Here is a 14,298-nt window from a genome sequence, read left to right on the forward strand (position 1 = left end):
GACGTCTTTTCTCATGCATGATGAACGCAGTGACGGTCAGGCGAGGTCATCAAAGGGCATACTAATTTGAATATCTTGAATCGTATTGGTTTGATCTGTTTCACTATACCTGGGGAATGGTCACGCGTGTATCGTGTATTCAAATAGTCAAACATGGATAGAGGGACATGAAACAGTATAAGTATTCAGATTTGCTTTGCAAAAGACGACATGTGGGGGCATCATTTCAAACAGCTGACGTGAGTTGGGTTTACAATGTACTTCCGTACTTCGCCTCTACCGAATCGGCACTCCAGCACTGAAGTGTCTAAATTTCACTGTTAGCCACAATGCGCCTTTGTGGGTGCCAAGAAGTCAATTCCAATGTGCCAATTTTCAATTAAATGCGACTATGGCGCGGGGCACTTTGACTTCCCAATCACTGAAAAACCACCTAAATTTGACCAAACATGGCTCTTTATTAATATTACTGTAGTATACGATAGAAGTGCCGTAGGATAAAAATCAAAAAGTACTAAAAATAGCAGAATTTCGATTTCCAGAAATAGCTAGTTGTGGACGACGTTGGTGAACTTACGACCTCTGCTACATGTGCTAGTCTTCAAAGCACTGCACTGTTGCATGTAGTGGCTACGGAAGATATGAGGATTTAAGATGGTGTCCTCTGAACTCACTTGTCGTGCATTACCACATCGGCAATTTTGATGTGGTGATTTTGCCACCAATATTGATCATACAAAATCAAAACTCCATAAATGAACCACAAAGTACTTTCCCTTTCAAAATGGGGTAATTTTAGAATAAGTATTTATCATTTTTATTAAATAGTCCCCTACAGTGACAGCATACACTTTCAGGCTAGGCAACAGCATGCTTTGTCGACCAAGAGCATCTATTGGAATGAATCATTATGTAGAAGGGGTGCAAAATTTGGATTTGAAGTTTACAACCCTGTTTTGAACAAACACTTGTCATTTGGGCACACAATGCGTAGAATTAAGACTATAGCACATATTACATTGCTTTTTTGACGTCAATAGTGTCTTTTGAAAAGTGGCAGTTTACTTAGAGTCTCGTGGACTGATTTCCAATATGGCGTCAGTCACAATGCTCATTAAAATATTTTTTTTTTTAAATTACAAAAAAAAATCATCAAAAAAAGATAAGAAGATGTGCAGACTTGAAATTTACAAATCTGAGTACGCTACCCTCTGCGCATCGACACACCAGATATCAAAGCAATCTGACGGCTAGTATTTGAGGAGATGATGAAAATATCATTTTTGAAAAAAAAAATCGTAAAAAATTGAAAATGGCACAGATCATCTTGGCATGAACAAATCTGAATAGTTTTCACTGACAGCGGAGCTAAAAACATACTAATTCTTGATACTGCAAAACATTCATTATTGTTGATACTGATTCGTAATTACTCTCTTGTTCATGTTTTGTCAGTATTTATCTATTTATTTATATGTTTCTTTGTTTGTTTTAGCAAAGAAAACTAACTGAGCCTGAGTTCCCTGTGATTTTAAGTACATGTACATAAGTGTTCTCCACGAGGGGTTTTTGAGGGGCACAAAAACTCAAGGCCCCTCTGTTTTCATGGCCTGCCCCTCTGTTTACAGGACCGCCCCTTTGTTTGTGTTCATCGCCCCTTTGTTTTGGCGTGAACGTCTTCAAGAGATTCTATTCAATGCCGTTAATGAAGGAAGTGAACAGTGACACTGCATCTATCATCATTTATGAACTTATTTATCGCCTTGATTATAACAATGGCAGCCGAAACAAAAACAGTAAATGTAGTACCGTCGTAAAGGCTGGGTATATCAACCCAGTAATTTCCAAGCCTTCCCGTATAGTATACGTAATACAGTACACATACGATGTACGATGTCACGGCAATTTTCGCATTCTATCAATGAATATGAACAAAAACCTAAAATTTATACATGTTCTTTAGAAATAACTACTCCATGGTAAAATTAATGTCCTAAATGATCACGTTTGGATGTGAATTGTGATCGTAGTACCATGAGGTAGCTCCGATGTGGCAGCTATGTTTGTTACCTTACATTTGCACTGAACGTATTCGGTTATTCTAGCCCAAATTCGTCATATTAAAAATGTACATATTTGCGGTAAATTTTGATGAAAAATTGTTTCCATTCGTGAAACTTAAAATGTTATCAAATTTTAGAGAAATAAAGGGAAATGAATTGTTTTCAATTAATTTTTATGAATGACATGCATATTTACAAGATGAAACCAACAACTCAAAACTAAGTGATAGCTAGCCTAGAGGTGCATACATCAACAATGCCATGTGTTGTGTGTGTAAAACATGCTTGCCAACATTACTGTAACATCGTCTGTGTAACTGTCAATCTCCTTCTTGAAATTTTTACATTGTGAATTATGTTGAAGGTTTGGAAATTGGTGATCTCAACACATTTCAGTGCATTTTAGTTTGCTGAATAAATATGCAAATTAGGGTGGCCCTTTATTTTTCAAAATCGTGGAGAACCCTGTACATAGATAGGTTCAAGATGAAGTATCATGGGATTGGCTATATCGCCAATTTGAATATGAACTTTGACTCAAGCAGTTTCCTGTGATTCTGATTCCTATCTTTTGGATTTTTTATCTCCAATCATGACAATCGATACTTTTCTTATTTGGTAATGAAATACGTGTCAGTGATGTCATTTGTAAATAATATATCTATTTTTGTAGCAATTTGATATTCCACAATCACTTTCTACAAAGTCACATGTATTATCATTGGACATAATATACTTGCTGAAAGGAAGAAGTCAACCAAATGAGTGATATGACCAGACAAATTATGTTTTGTACATGTACGGCATAACGTGACAAATTATGTTGTGTACATGTACATGTATGGCATGACGTGACAAATTATGTTGTGTACATGTATGACATGACAAATTATGTTGTGTATGGCATGACCTGACAGATTATGTTGTGTACATGTATGACATGACAAATTATGTTGTGTACATGTATGACATGACAAATTATGTTGTGTACATGTATGACATGACAAATTATGTTGTGTACATGTATGACATGACAAATTATGTTGTGTACATGTATGACATGACAAATTATGTTATGTATGGCATGACCTGACAGATTATGTTGTGTACATATATGGCATGACTACCAATGATTGATGGTGGTACTTACCTGGAACACTATGTAAATACTTAAAAGAGTACCACTAGCAATGATTGATGGTGGTACTTACCTGGAACACTATGTAAATACTTAAAAGAGTACCACTAGCAATGATTGATGGTGGTACTTACCTGGAACACTATGTAAATACTTAAAAGAGTACCACTAGCAATGATTGATGGTGGTACTTACCTGGAACACTATGTAAATACTTAAAAGAGTACCACTAGCAATGATTGGAAACATAGCAGCATCTCGGCTAGACATCATTTCAGGAGTTTCTCCAGAATCCTGTCAAAAACAAATAAACAAACCATATATAAACAAGTCATTGAGAATGACATAGTCCCCGCTATGATTGGGTTTTAAGGAATTATCACTACTCTGATCACGCAACAACACTTGTGAACCTAAATCAAACAGACTTAGATATGTTGTGTCTGCTTGTTGGACATGGAACATGCCTACAACAATAAAGGATTGGTTGGGTATGAGGGATCATATCACGGTGAAAATGGATATGCACGTGTATGTCATAGAACACTGTCCTAATACCAACTTTGAATGAGATATGTTCAAGCATGTCTGAGTTATGGCTTTGGACATAGTAAATTCGCAAACAAAATGGCTGCCAGGCGGCCATATTGGATCGTATCACAATGAAAATGGATATGCACATGTATGTCATAGAACACTGTCCTAATACCAACTCTGAATGAGATCTGCTCAAGCATGTCTGAGTTATGGCTTTGGACATGGAAAATTCACAAACAAAATGGCTGCCAGGCGGCCATATTGGATCGTATCACAACAACAATGAATATGCACATGTATGTCATAGAAAACTGTCCTAATACCAACTTTGAATGAGATCTGTTCAAGCATGTCTGAGTTATGGCTTTGGACATGGCAAATTCACAAACAAAATGGCTGCCAGGCAGCCATATTGGATCGTATCATGACAACAATGAATATGCACATATATGCCATAGAACACTGTCCTAATACCAACTTTGAATGAGACAGGGAAAATAGACAGGGAAAATTCACAAACAAAATGGCTGCTAGGCGGCCATATTGGATCGTATCATGAAACAAATTGACGTGCATATGTATGCCATTGTATGTTGCCCCTGTACCAAGTTTGAAAAAAATCAGTCCAGGCATCTCCAAGAAACGGCTGCGGATGAATGGATGGACGCACGGACGCACGGACACACGGAACCCAATCCATAAGTCCCCGTCCTGGACTTCGTCCGGCGAGGACCAACAAATATATTGGTGATTCATACACTATGTTGTCAAAGGTAACTTTACATGTATAGTATAAACATTGTCATATACAAAATGTAGTGAATGTATGTTTACCCAGACAACTCAACTCTACAAAAACTGTCTGCCACATGAACTACATTCATCATCTACTGTTGATACTGTCCAAATTATTTGACTGTCGTTTTGCTAAGTTGCAGCAGACAATTAATCTTGTTGGTTATCAGTTGGAAAGCAAACAATTAGCCCCATAAAACTCATTGAGACCATGTGTGGTCATCTTAGTGTCAGTTTACCCTCTTGTCTAGCTGTGGACTCAAACTTCATTAATTACTAGTATCACATCACACATGCACACATACATACATTGTACACAGTGTTTTATGCAACAAAATTTTTCATAAAATTCATTTATAGATTTTTTTATGATTTTGATAATGGTAAATGATTAACAAATTAAACTTCCTTTAACCAACAAGATTAATTGTCTGCTGCAACTTAGCAAAACGGACAGTCAAATAATTTTGACAGTAAGTCTAAGACACTTGAAGTATTCTACATGTATTATTGAACCCCACACATACACAATGTACTGTCATAACTGATATACATTTGTAATACATGTAATTTCTGTTATTGCAATTGGATATTTATATATAATCCCATGAAATCAATGTTAGTTTTACGTCATAATGCTCCGAGTATGATTCCGCGGACTAATACAAATTCGAGCCGGTAGGCGAGAATTTGTAGTCCGCGGAATCATACGAGGAGCATTATGACGTAAAACTAACATTGATTCCATGGAATTATATATTCATCACATAACTAAGTATTCCCCGTATTTTTCTAAAATTTCATTCGTATTTTACGAATACTGCATCATTTCGTCGCACTATATTCTTCATCGCGTATTAAAAAATGGCACCCGATGGCTATGCAAATTACATAATCGCGTGACCTGTCGCGAGGTCAAGCTTACCACAAACACGGTATCGGTCATACTGTTCTGTGATTTCTCAACCAAAATGATCGGTTACAACCTTGCGAACTACATGTAATATCGAATTTAGTTTAAAACGTAAGTAGAATTGTCTGAATACGACTTCTGTGCCGTCATTTTAATAATATTTTCTTGGGTTGTGTAAGTTCGGAGATCTGAGCTCGAAGTAAGCTTGCAGGCTGCTACATCGATAATCTACGTGATTTTTAAATAGAATAAAAGGTACCAAATAAAAATATTTATCACATAACTAAGTATTTCCCCGTATTTTTCTACAATTTTAAATCGTATTTTACGAATACTGCATCATTTCATCGCACTATATTCTTCATCGCGTATTAAAAAATGGCGCCCGATGGCTATGCAAATTACATAATCGCGTGACCTGTCGCGAGGTCAAGCTTACCATGTATGGTATCGGTCATACTGTTGTGTGGTTTCTCAACCAAAATTATCGGTTATAACCTTGCGATGTACATGTAATATCGAATTTAGTTTAAAACGTAAGTAGAATTGTCTGAATATGACTTTTGTGCCGTCATTTTAATAATATTTTCTCGGGTTGTGTAAGTTCGGAGATCTGAGCTCGACGGAAAATCGGAAGTAAGCTTGCCGACTGCTACATCGATAATCTACATGATTTTTAAATAGAATAAAATGTATCAAATAAAAATAAAAGGACTTCTACGTATGAAACTCATGCCATCCAAGGATATATGTAACGTTACTAACGTAATGTATGCATTTACGTTTTGAAAGCACATAATTATTACGATAAACTTGATCGTAGCGTAGGATTGACACGAACACTCAAACAACGGTACGGAGAAAAAATAGTTCGGTAGAACAGGGGTGATATGCTCTGAAATCACCCCTGTTTGACGTCACACAGTAGAAGATATGCATGTATTTATGTGATAATACTCTGTATTCAGGAATGATGTATAAATCTTCATATTAAAAGCACATATGTCCCCCCCCCCCCCCCATCTCTACTAATAAGTATGTACACAAACTTCATAGGACAGGTGCGTATTATTATGGTTGATGTACATGTATGTACCATATTATACAAAATTTGAAGCTTGCACTTTTGAGATACAGCCTAGTTACCTAAAATCATTAATTATGCAAATATTTAGCTATATCAACAAATTTTATAGGACATATCCGCTTTGTTATGGTTAATGTATGTACTAAGTGATATTGAAATGCAAGTATGCATTCTTATGATATATCTTAATTACCGAAAATCATTAATCATGCAAATTAGTTATTAACACTGTAAGGTACATCAACAACTTTATAGGGCGTATAAACTTTGTTATGTTTAATGTATGAAATAAATTATATTGAAATTGAAGAATGCAGTCTTAAGATATAGCCTAATTACCGAAAGTAATTAATCATACAAATTATTCACTAAATCTTTAAGCGAAATCAACAACTTTTATAGGAGATATGTACTCTGTTATGTTTAACGTATGGACTAAATTGTATTGAAATTGAAGTATGCAGTCTTAAGATATAGCCTAATTACCAAAAATCATTAATTATGCAAATTATTCATTAACACTACATGTAAGGTACATCAACTAACTTTATAGGACATACACAATTTGTTATGGTTAATGTATGTACTGAATTGTATTGAAATTGAAGTATGTATTCTTAAGATACAGCCTAATTACAAAAAATAATTAATTATGCAAATTAACACTGTAGACCTGATTAGGTTTTGAGCCAGATCTATTAATGTTTAATTAGAAAATTTGCATATTAATGAAATCAATTAATTAAGCAATATCTTAAGACTGCATACTTCAATTTCAATATAATTTAGTATATTCGTTAAACATAACAACATACATTTGTCCTATAAAATTTGTTGATGGACCTTACAGTGTTAATGAATAATTTGCATAATTAATTATTTTTGGTAATTAGGCTATATCTTAGGAATGCATACTTCATATTCAACATAATTTAGTACATACATTAACCATAAGAAAACACATATGTCCTACCAAGTTTGTTGATGTACCTTACAGTGTTAATGAATAATTTGCATAATCAATAATTTTCAATAATTAGGCTATATCATAAGAATACATACTTCAATTTCAATATAATTCAGTACACACGTTAACCATAACAATCGCATATGTCCTGTAAAGCTTGTTGATGTACCTTTTAGTGTTAATAAATAATTTGCATAATAAATGAATCCTGGTAATTAGGCTATTCTTACGACTGCATACTTCAATTTCAATACAATTTAGTACATACGTTAAACATAACAGAGTGCATATCTCCTATAAAAGTTGTTGATTATCATAACTGTAATTTTGAAATGTTTTACTTATTCAAAAAGTAATACAATAATTGTTACTTTACTTGTTTAACATATTTCATGTTAGTGTTAGTATTGAACAACACAAACAAGTTAGTACCTAGCAACAAGTGTCAGTACTAAGTGTTAATACCTGGCAACAGTTGTTAATACCTAGCAACATGTGCGAATGCCTAGCAACAGGTGATATTACCTAGCAATAAATTTTAGTACCTAGCAACAGATGTTAGTTCATAGTAACCAGTACAAATTCCTACATTGTATTAACTGGGGTAAATATCTTAGAAATTGATGAAATAAGTACAAATGTACCTAGCAACATGTGTTCGTAGTAATGCATGAGGTAATACCTAGCAACATGTGTTATACATAGCTGTCTTTAGACCCAGGTCTAAGATCTTTTCAACCTCAAAGAGAGGTCGGGTGTACAAGACAAATAGAACTGGTCCGAGAACTGAACCCTGAGGAAAGCCAAAAGACAGAACAAATGAATCTAACCTTGACCCATCAACTGTGACAGCTTGAGTCCTGTTGGCAAGATAAGGCCAGAAAATTTTTGAAAAACTACATGTACATGTACCCATATGTTTGGCATTTCAATTTTAACAAAAAAATTTGGTGATGGGCATTATATCCTCATGTGGGCTTCGCATGTTAGTAAAATGCACACTTTGTTTCAAAATTAAAGGGATTTCTTTATATTTTCTGAATAATACATGTAACCATATGCATTTGAGTAAATTCCAAATTATATATTATCATATACATGTACAGTGGTTTACTTGGCTCTGATGATGCATACAAGAGTGAATTGAGATTAAAACTATGCCAAAGTACACTAAAAGGAATGAGCAAAAATGTACGACCCTGGGAAGGGGCTGAGCAGTCTTTGATTCTGATAGTCTGAAAGTCTTGAAATATTTTGCTCTTATTCATGACTTTTTGGAACCAAATTAAATTTCAGAAGTCATTACTACATGTAAGTGCACATCCACAAAATATCTTTCAGCTTTGCCACAACAAAATACACTTCATTGCCAGATCATATGTACTGCATAGTCAGGGATCTCCTCACGCTGGACGGCACCGGACGCTAGCGTCCGGGACTCAGTCTTGGCGACCACTACTCAAAGTTGCCGTCCACCACCTTCAAGTGTCACAATTGGTTACCATTCGACACCCCACACACACTCACTTTAATAATTGTACTTTCATTTTCTGCCCACATGGGTGTATTGATTTAAAAGATAATGAAGTATTAAAATGTCTTTGAGAAACGAACAATGAAGACGACCAATAATGACAAATACTCGACTATTTATAAAGACGAAGTGTGAACTGACAACAGCTGACGCTATCTCGTGTACAGTGAGTACGTGTGAATTACACGATGCTGCAGACTTTCGACTAGCATTCTTCAGCGTCGTAAAAAAAGTATAACAGCCTCATATACCTTTTTATAAAGTGTTGACGTTGTGTCCGATCATTAGTTTTCTGTTCAATTTTACTCTGAAAACACTTTTAGTTAGTAGTTTGACATTGTACATAGCACGACGATGAAAACATGTAATTTCCAAAATGGCGGGTGGTGACGTCACAAAATATCGCGATGTCTCATGTATCACAAGATTTCATCTAAACGCAATGCGTATGTGTGGTTATACGCAACTTTTTAGAGTTTTGAAACTGCAGTCGTCTTTGGATATTTAGTTTGATTGAAACAACTTTAGCTTTTCTGAGAAAACTAATCAAAAACTGTGATTGAAAAAAATTGATGTGCAAAGATTGAGATTAGAGTTATAAATCTGTAGAGAAAGAAAAGTTGGTTTTAACTTTTTTGTTAGCAACTTTGATCATACACCATGTATTTTGAGTGTACCATTAATTTATTCATGAATATTAATTATTGTCCGGGACTACTCTCAAGCTTGGGAGAACCCTGCATAGTATACATGTAATTGTCTCTCAATTCTGGTATTTTTATACCATATTCAAGCATTGTAAGACTTTAATTATGTCTATGGTTTGATATTCTATGCCTCTAAATGGCCTCCTCCATTGTCTTATTTAAAAAAAAAAAGTTTTCATCTTTGAAGGTGTCTCCTTCTAATCAGTGGCAATCATAGTGATAATGTCTTTCTCCCAAAACAAGATGAAAGGTGGCTGGCTAAGTACCTCCCTGTCTAGTCTTGCTGCTAGTTAGTACTGGGGTAATACCTAGCAACATGTGTTAGTAGTAATTAATGGGGTAATACCTAGTAACATGTGTTAGTAGTAATTAATGGGGTAATACCTAGTAACATGTGTTAGTAGTAATTAATGGGGTAATACTTAGCAACATGTGTTAGTAGTAATTAATGGGGTAATACCTAGCAACATGTGTTAGTAGTAATGCACAGGTTATACCTAGCAACAGGTGTTAGTAGTAATTAATGGGGTAATACTTAGCAACATGTGTTAGTAGTAATGCATGGGGTAATACCTAGTAACATGTGTTAGTAGTAATTAATGGGGTAATACCTAGTAACATGTGTTAGTAGTAATTAATGGGGTAATACTTAGCAACATGTGTTAGTAGTAATTAATGGGGTAATACTTAGCAACATGTGTTAGTAGTAATGCACGGGTTATACCTAGTAACATGTGTTAGTAGTAATTAATGGGGTAATACCTAGCAACATGTGTTAGTAGTAATGCATGGGGTAATACTTAGCAACATGTGTTAGTAGTAATTATTGGGGTAATACCTAGTAACAGGTGTTAGTAGTAATTAATGGGGTAATACCTAGTAACATGTGTTAGTAGTAATGCATGGGTAATACCTAGTAACATGTGTTAGTAGTAATTAATGGGGTAATACTTAGCAACATGTGTTAGTAGTAATTAATGGGGTAATACCTAGTAACAGGTGTTAGTAGTAATGCATGGGGTAATACCTAGCAATTACCCCATGCATTACTACTAACACCTGTTGCTAGGTATTACCCCATGCATTACTACTAACACATGTTACTAAGTATTACCCCATTAATTACTACTAACACATGTTGCTAGGTATTACCCCATTAATTACTACTAACACATGTTACTAGGTATTACCCCATTAATTACTACTAACACATGTTGCTAAGTATTACCCCATTAATTACTACTAACACATGTTACTAGGTATTACCCCATTAATTACTACTAACACATGTTGCTAAGTATTACCCCATTAATTACTACTAACACATGTTACTAGGTATTACCCCATTAATTACTACTAACACATGTACCTAGCAACAGGTGTTAGTAGTAGTTAGTACTGGGTAATACCTAGTAACAGGTGTTAGTAGTAATGCATGGGGTAATACCTAGTAACATGTGTTAGTAGTAATTAATGGGGTAATACCTAGTAACATGTGTTAGTAGTAATGCATGGGGTAATACCTAGCAACATGTGTTAGTAGTAATGCATGGGGTAATACCTAGCAACAGGTGTTAGTAGTAATTAATGGGGTAATACCTAGCAACATGTGTTAGTAGTAATGCATGGGGTAATACCTAGCAACAGGTGTTAGTAGTAGTTAGTACTGGGTTAATACCTAGCAACATGTGTTAGTAGTAATGCATGGGGTAATACCTAGCAACAGATGTTAGTAGTAGTTAGCACTGGGGGTAATATCTAGCAACATGTGTTAGTAGTTAGTACTGGGGTAATACCTAGCAACAGATGTTAGTAGTAGTTAGTACTGGGTTAATACCTAGCAACATGTGTCAGTAGTAATGCATGGGGTAATACCTAGCAACAGATGTTAGTAGTAGTTAGTACTGGGGGTAATATCTAGCAACACGTGTTAGTAGTTAGTACTGGGGTAATACCTAGTAACAGATGTTAGTAGTAGTTAGTACTGGGTTAATACCTAGCAACATGTGTCAGTAGTAATGCATGGGGTAATACCTAGCAACAGATGTTAGTAGTAGTTAGTACTGGGTTAATACCTAGCAACATGTGTTAGTAGTAATGCATGGGGTAATATCTAGCAACACGTGTTAGTAGTTAGTACTGGGTTAATACCTAGCAACAGGTGTTAGTAGTTAGTGATAGGGTAATACCTAGCAACAGGTGTTAGTAATTAGTGATAGGGTAATACTAATAGCTAATAACCTTAGTAACTAGCAATAGATAACTGTCTGTGGTAACAGAGTTACTTTATGACTAATATACATGTTAACTGTCAGCTTTTGTAACTACATGTACATTGTGTACTATATCTGTCAAATTGACATTATGTACTATATCTGTCAAATTGACATTATGTACTATATCTGTCAAATCCACAAGGAAGAGAAAGTAGTTGCAATTGGCAGTCAACTGTTGGTATTAATGGGGGACGTTACCTCAACATGCATGCCAAATATCCCTGCATCATTGACAGTAGCTGGATTGTAATTTGCAGGTGAATAGCCATCCATCTCATGCAAGCTGGTAAACCCCTATGAACAATTAAAGTAAATAAATCACTGTTTCACTGAATTCAAATATCACTGGAGTTTTAGTAGCTATAGCCAACTGGATTTTAGTCAACTTTGAAGGGAGGTTCAGGACTCCCAAGTTTTCTTCTATAAAAATTATAATATTTTAAAGATTAGTTTCCTATTCTAATTTTCACTTTAAATTAACAGTTTGTGCATTGTTGAATCTGTTCTAATTATTGACCTACTGCATTGTTGAATCTGTTCTAATTATTGACCTACTGCATTGTTGAATCTGTTCTAATTATTGACCTACTGCATTGTACAGGGTATGAGTACAGGGTATGAATACAAGGTATGAATACAGGGTATGAGTACAGGGTATGAATACAGGGTATGAGTACAGGGTATGAGTACAGGGTATGAATACAGGGTATGAATACAGGGTATGAGTACAGGGTATGAATACAGGGTATGAGTACAGGGTATGAATACAGGGTATGCGTACAGGGTATGAATACAAGGTATGAATACAGGGTATGAGTACAGGGTATGAATACAGGGTATGAATACAGGGTATGAGTACAGGGTATGAGTACAGGGTATGAATACAGGGTATGAGTACAGGGTATGAATACAAGGTATGAATACAGGGTATGACTACAGGATATGAATACAGGGTATGAGTACAGGGTATGAATACAGGATATGAATACAAGGTATGAATACAGGGTATGAATACTACATATATACAGGGTATGAATACTACATATATACAGGGTATGACTACAGGGTATGAATACAGGATATGAATACAGGGTATGAGTACAGGGTATGAATACAGGGTATGAGTACAGGGTATGAATACAGGGTATGAATACTACATATATACAGGGTATGAATACAGGGTATGAATACAAGGTATGAATACAGGGTATGACTACAGGGTATGAATACAGGATATGAATACAGGGTATGAGTACAGGGTATGAATACAGGGTATGAATACTACATATATACAGGGTATGAATACAAGGTATGAATACAAGGTATGAATACAGGGTATGACTACAGGGTATGAATACAGGATATGAATACAGGGTATGAGTACAGGGTATGATTACAGGGTACATGCATGATTGTCCAAAACAATATTTCCACAGCTGTCTAATTCTAGTAATAGCTGTCTAATTCTAGTAATAGCTGTCTAATTCTAGTAATACATGTAGCTGTCTAATTCTAATAGCTGTCTTGTTGCATGGTATTGGTTTTATACTAGAGTTCTGGGATAAACAATATAGGATACTTTGTCAATCATATCATCTAATATCTAACAATATGTACCAGAGATTTTATCAGTTCACCTACACAGGGTACTTGAAATTTCGTACTAGGTTGTTCAAACTATTTGGCAATATTAAATTCATGAAATATTGAGAGTTATCCAATGTTATCAGCCATTGCAAGAGTTCAACAAGTCATTGAGAATGACATAGATCCAGCTATAATTGGGTTTTAAGGAATTATCACTACTCTGATCACGCAACAACATTTATGAACCTAAAACAAACAGACTTAGATATGTTACATGTGTGCTTGTTGGACATGGAATATGCCTCCAACAATAAAGGATTGGTTGGGTATGGGGGATCATATCACGATGAAAATGGAGTCTGAGTTATGGCTTTGGACATGGAAAATTCACAAACAAAATGGCTGCCAGGCAGCCATATTGGATCGTATCACGACGAAAATGGATATGCACATGTATGTCATAGAACGCTGTCCTAATACCAACTTTGAATGAGATCTGTTTAAGCATGTCTGAGTTATGGCTTTGGACATGGAAAATTCACAAACAAAATGGTTGCCAGGCAGCCATATTGGATCGTATCACGACAAAAATGGATACGCACATGTATGTCATAGAACACTGTCCTAATACCAACTTTGAATGAGATCTGTTCAAGCATGTCTGAGTTATGGCTTTGGACATGAAAATTCGCAA

General features: G+C 35.3%; 1 protein-coding gene across 2 annotated transcripts in view; it reads right to left on the minus strand.

Moving 5' to 3' along the window:
• LOC144445528 (signal peptide peptidase-like) overlaps positions 1-14,298 on the minus strand; it is a 63,017-nt gene that overhangs the window by 35,954 nt on the left and 12,765 nt on the right. The window contains exons 2-3 of one of the 2 annotated variants that reach the window (XM_078135116.1): positions 12,216-12,311; positions 3,397-3,495 (exon numbers count right to left, since the gene is read on the minus strand). In XM_078135116.1, the coding sequence (XP_077991242.1) occupies positions 3,397-3,495; positions 12,216-12,311 (195 nt within the window). The remainder of the gene's footprint in view (positions 1-3,396; positions 3,496-12,215; positions 12,312-14,298) is intronic. The other variant, XM_078135117.1, reaches the window with a different exon arrangement.

This window comes from Glandiceps talaboti, chromosome 14 (genome assembly GCF_964340395.1).
Source record: "Glandiceps talaboti chromosome 14, keGlaTala1.1, whole genome shotgun sequence".
In the NCBI taxonomy this organism is placed as follows: Eukaryota; Metazoa; Hemichordata; class Enteropneusta; family Spengelidae; genus Glandiceps; species Glandiceps talaboti.